Source organism: Phaseolus vulgaris, chromosome 4 (genome assembly GCF_051622355.1).
Source record: "Phaseolus vulgaris cultivar YP4 chromosome 4, ASM5162235v1, whole genome shotgun sequence".
Taxonomy (NCBI): Eukaryota; Viridiplantae; Streptophyta; class Magnoliopsida; order Fabales; family Fabaceae; genus Phaseolus; species Phaseolus vulgaris.
Genome location: NC_143501.1, coordinates 8,692,742 through 8,697,594, shown reverse-complemented (window position 1 = coordinate 8,697,594; position 4,853 = coordinate 8,692,742). Strand labels below are relative to the sequence as shown.

The following is a 4,853-nucleotide window of genomic DNA, read 5'->3' as shown; positions in this document are numbered from 1 at the left end:
TAAAAGGAATATACAAAGAATGTGAACTAACAAAAATGTATACTTAAATTTTGATTTTATGTATATCGAGGTTTTGATGCATGGTAAGTTGACTAAAAGCAATTTGAAACAAAACCATGAGAAAAAAAATATATGTTATTATTCATGCGTTTTAAGATTTTCAAAATAGTAAAATAAAGAGAAAGAGATTTGATTTTGTGGAGTTTTGGATGAAAAATCACAACATTTTAGGGATTTGAAAGGTAGTAATCTGAATTATTTAGATTTTATTTGTTTATTTTTAAATATTATTTTCATAAATCTATTCAAATTTCCTATATTTTAAATTCTTAGTTTGGAAAATATAATTTAATTTCTAGCATATGAAAAATTCATTTTCTAAACATCTATTTACAAATTTAAAATTTAATAGTAAACTTTATGAAAATAAACACCAATTTCTTTTTTTTTTTTTTTCTAAAAGAACGTTTTTCACCACAATGCATTTTAAATTATATGAAAATATTTATTATTCTTTTATCATTCCTCATGCAAACCTACTTTCTTTCTCTCTTAAAACTTAATCTTTTTACGTTAGAAAGCAAAGATAAAGTAACTTTTGTTTTTATTAAATCTCTATATACATTAAATTCTATTTCATTTTAAAATATTTTTTTAATCTCTAACACATTGACCCGTTTTATTTATAGTATAAACTAATAATTTAATCTGATTTCAAACAAACTTTACATAAAAGTAAAAAAACGACATATGTTTTAGTTTTACATATTCGGTCAAGCATGTTTAAACTCTTAATTCTGATAATTTTTTTAAGTTCTGTTTTCAAATTTTAAAAACACAAAAGGATATGGTCCTTTCTAAATTCATCTAAATTTGTCTTTAATCAGTTACAAAATTGTTTTTAATCCTTTTCAGATTTTAGAAAACACAGTGGCAAGGTCCAATTGCGCTATCCAAGTTGAGTTGGATTTGAAAAAAAAAAATTCATGGTCTGACAGATTTTTCTCTAGATGTTGTTTTGGGGTTTGATGTTGTTGCTTAGAAGTCTTCTCTTTTGACTATTGTGCCTAATGCAGATGTTGCTCTAGAGTCTAATGCGATCCTCTCTTCAAGTGTTGCTTTGTTCATGAAAGAATGTGAAATTGTGGCTAAGTATTTGAATGATGAAGTTGATATATAAGATAACCTCTTAGTGATAATGAAGATGATGAAGTTAAAACTACTAGGAGATCTGAATATCCTAGAAAATGTTTTAAGATATCTGTTAATAAGACATAAGAGTCATTGGTTTTTCTAGGATCTTCATCTATAGGCTCTTCTTTCTTGAAAGCTGCTAAAAACCTATCTTTTGATTGATCAAAATTTATAATTCTTTCTTATGTATGAGTTTTGGCACAGTCTTTCATACTTATTTTTTTTTTTTAATAATATTTTTTCATGTATAGGATGCCTGATATGAAACTTCATTATTAAAAAGAAAAAAGGTAATTAACCAAATCAATATTTTTTTTAAAGTTTAACAACCACATTTATTTATGTAAATGTACAGGAAATTCGAATGTAGTTATAAATAAAAATACAAGGACTAAAGACATCTTTAAATGATTTTTTTTATAGACAATAAATAAAAAAGAAATATTCAAGGAATTCTCAAACCCGTGTATAAAAATAGATTAGATGCCTAAAAGTAAAACAGAAAATAGATCTAATACCTAACGAAAAATCACCAAAAAGAGAAGCTTGTAAATATTACTATACTCCTTATGAGTGAATTTTCTTTATCAGATAAACCTAAAAGCTTTTTCAAAACAGAAAACAACTACCCTGCTTAGTACCAGAAATCTTTTGAAACAAAACTGAGAGCAACAGCTGGAAGCAGAAGCTGAGATGAACTTAAATATTTTCCTTATCTTTAACTGATAATCGGTTAAATAGTTGAGAATCCATTAACTCTAATTTTAAACCAATTAATTTTACAACAGTGTTTAGAGATAGGTTAACATTATACAGTGATAATTTTCAACACTTGGTTTAAAACACCATCTTTTTTCTATGCAAATACCAATGTAAAATTGCTTTAAGTACTACATAACGTGTTTTACGGTCTGTTGAATGGAATAAACGTAGCAAGTTGTCATTATTATAGTATTAAATATTGTTCTTACATGGAAAATGAACAATGTTTACGCAACCGTTACCTTTCGAGCATGCTGCCAAGAAATGGAGTAGTGGAATGCATCATCTCCATAAATTTTCCAAACAATTTTTCCCAGAAAAAGAAAACAGAAAACCAAGGAAGAATTTCAAAGCTCCATTCAAATTTATCCCACCAAGTTATTGATGTATATATAACAGCATTTGCAAGAGACTCAAGTTAGTGCAATGCCTAAAATGATGATCACTACAATCCTAGTCTTCATCTTCGTCCTTCCGTTCACATTCGCTGAGCTACGCGTTGGCTTCTACACCTCAACTTGTCCAAGAGCAGAGAGAATTGTACGTGAAGTTGTGGAAAGCCATTTCAGCAAAGATGAATCCATTGTTGGAGGCTTGCTTCGTTTGCACTTCCATGATTGCTTTGTGAGAGTAAGACCAAACTATTCTCATTGCATATACTTCTCAATCGCACATGCTTTTATTGAAGAAATCATGAATTAGGTTATAATTTCTTTGTGTTTGATGTTATGTCACAACCATGCTTTCACCCACTTGGACTGTGAAATTGGAATTTAAAATTTCAGTCAGAAAAAGTTCTGAATTCGCATATAAGTTGTGATAAATTCTTGATGATGTGAGTGATGTCACCATGATTGCAAGTAGGGTTTGACCATCCTGTTCCATTTATTCGTTCTTTTTCTTGATAAAAAATATCATTAGAGTTAGGGATAACAAAGACATGTGATATTTTGATGGAAAAAACAGATATTTCTAGAAACCCAGTTGAAAAGGTTTTCTTTTTTTAATCTAACAAAGAATAAAATAAACGAAATAAACTAAAGCAGAATAACTCAAAATTAGTTATAGATTATAAATTAGTTAGAAAACCAAGATGATAAGCATTAGTTTAAGACTTTTAGGCAAAATAACTCAATTATTTCAAAAGTTCTCCATCCCTTAAAATCAGTCAATATTTTATTACAAAATTATTTTTTCTTTTACTTTTAGTGTAGATTATTTTTCTCTATTTCTTAATATAAATCAATAATCTAGTAAAAGATTTTTTTTTCCTACTTTTAACTGCTGTTGTAATATGGGATAATTCTCTGTTAATTGTCAATGTATCATAACTGAAATAATTCTAAACATTTTGGTTTTAGGGCTGTGATGGTTCTGTACTAATAGATCCGACAAGAACCAGAACATCGGAGAAGAAGGCAGGGCCGAACCTAACTGCTCGTGGATTTGAGATCATTGATGATGCAAAAACGTGGTTGGAACAAGAGTGCCCTTCAACAGTTTCATGTGCAGACATCTTAGCACTAGCCACAAGAGATTCAGTGGAACTGGCAGGAGGGAAGTGGTACAGCATCCCCACAGGAAGGAAAGATGGTCTCTTGTCTGATCCTGCACTGGTCAACCTTCCATCGCCGTCACTCTCTGTGTCAGATGCTCTTCCATTTTTCACCGCAAAAGGGTTGACATTGGAGGACATGGTGACCCTTTTGGGAGGACACACCGTTGGTTTTGCCCATTGCAGTATGTTTCAAAACAGGCTTGAAGGAAATGGTGATCCCTCAATGGACCCTGCATTGGAACAAACACTGGTGCAAATTTGTGAGTTCAAAAAGAGACCTAACAGTGACCCTCTTGCGTTTTTGGACCAAAACACATCCTTTTTATTTGACAATCAATTTTACCACCAAATGATTCTAAGAAGAGGGGTTCTTCACATTGATCAGCAATTGGCTTTGGACCCACTGTCAAGAAACATGGTGCAGAATTTTGCAGCAAATGATAGTTTCTTCCAAGAGAAGTTTGCAAAGGCCATGATAAAGCTGGGGAGCATTGGTGTTTTGGATTCAACTGATGGTGACATTAGAAAGAATTGTAGGGCATTTAATATTCCTTTGTAGAATCAACTCTTGCATTATATTAAAGGAAATGCCCATGCAGGATGAATAAGAGCATATTTGAAAGTTATTTTTGTTATCTTTTAGTTTTAAGTATTAATTAATATTACAATAAAATTATTAAATAAAAATAATTTTAAAGATTAAAAATAATTAGTTAGTATATTGATTAAATTAGATATTATTTTAAAAACTAAAAAAAAATTTAGTATATAAAGTAGTTTATATTATTAATAAATAATTTTTAAATTACTATCTAATGTTTTATATTATAAAGTTGGTAGTTAAATTCTTGTTAATTAATCACATATCAATTTAAAAACTAATTATCAATAGAAAGTAATCTAAATACCAATAATATGTTTAGTTTCTAAAATAGTATCTAATATTAATCCTATAAGAAAATTATGAAATAGAAACCAATTTTAAACAAAAAATAATTAGTTGTTATAATTACTAAATTAGAGACTAAAAAAAATTGGTTTCTAAATTAGTTTATATTATTGTTAAATAGTTTCTAAATTGGTATCTAATTAGCAACCAAAGTTTTTGCTACCAAATTTAGAATCTAAATAATTGGTAGTTAAAACATTGGTAACTAATTAGATACCAATTTATAAACTATTTTACAATAATAGAAACTAATTTAAAATTTTTTTTTAATTTTTAAAATGGTATCTAATTTAGTCACTATAACAACTAATTATTTTTTATTTCTAAAATTATTTTATATTTCATGATTTTCTTGTAGTGTAAATATTTTTTTTAAATTGATTTTCATTT

General features: G+C 28.3%; 1 protein-coding gene across 1 annotated transcript; it reads left to right on the top strand.

Moving 5' to 3' along the window:
* Positions 1 to 2,283: 2,283 nt before the first annotated feature.
* On the top strand, positions 2,284 to 4,140 carry LOC137836408 (peroxidase 44). The gene is made up of 2 exons (XM_068645132.1): positions 2,284 to 2,586; positions 3,318 to 4,140. The coding sequence occupies exons 1-2, from the start codon at positions 2,383 to 2,385 to the stop codon at positions 4,071 to 4,073; spliced, it is 960 nt and encodes a 319-aa protein (XP_068501233.1). The 5' UTR covers positions 2,284 to 2,382; the 3' UTR covers positions 4,074 to 4,140.
* The last annotated feature ends 713 nt before the right edge of the window (positions 4,141 to 4,853 follow it).

Excerpts from the sequence above, each read along its gene's own strand:
- LOC137836408 (XM_068645132.1), top strand. The coding sequence starts at position 2,383 with ATGCCTAAAATGATGATCACTACAATCCTAGTCTTCATCTTCGTCCTT. Across the intron at positions 2,587-3,317 it reads TCCATGATTGCTTTGTGAGA|GGCTGTGATGGTTCTGTACT; the intron begins GTAAGACCAAAC and ends TTTTGGTTTTAG.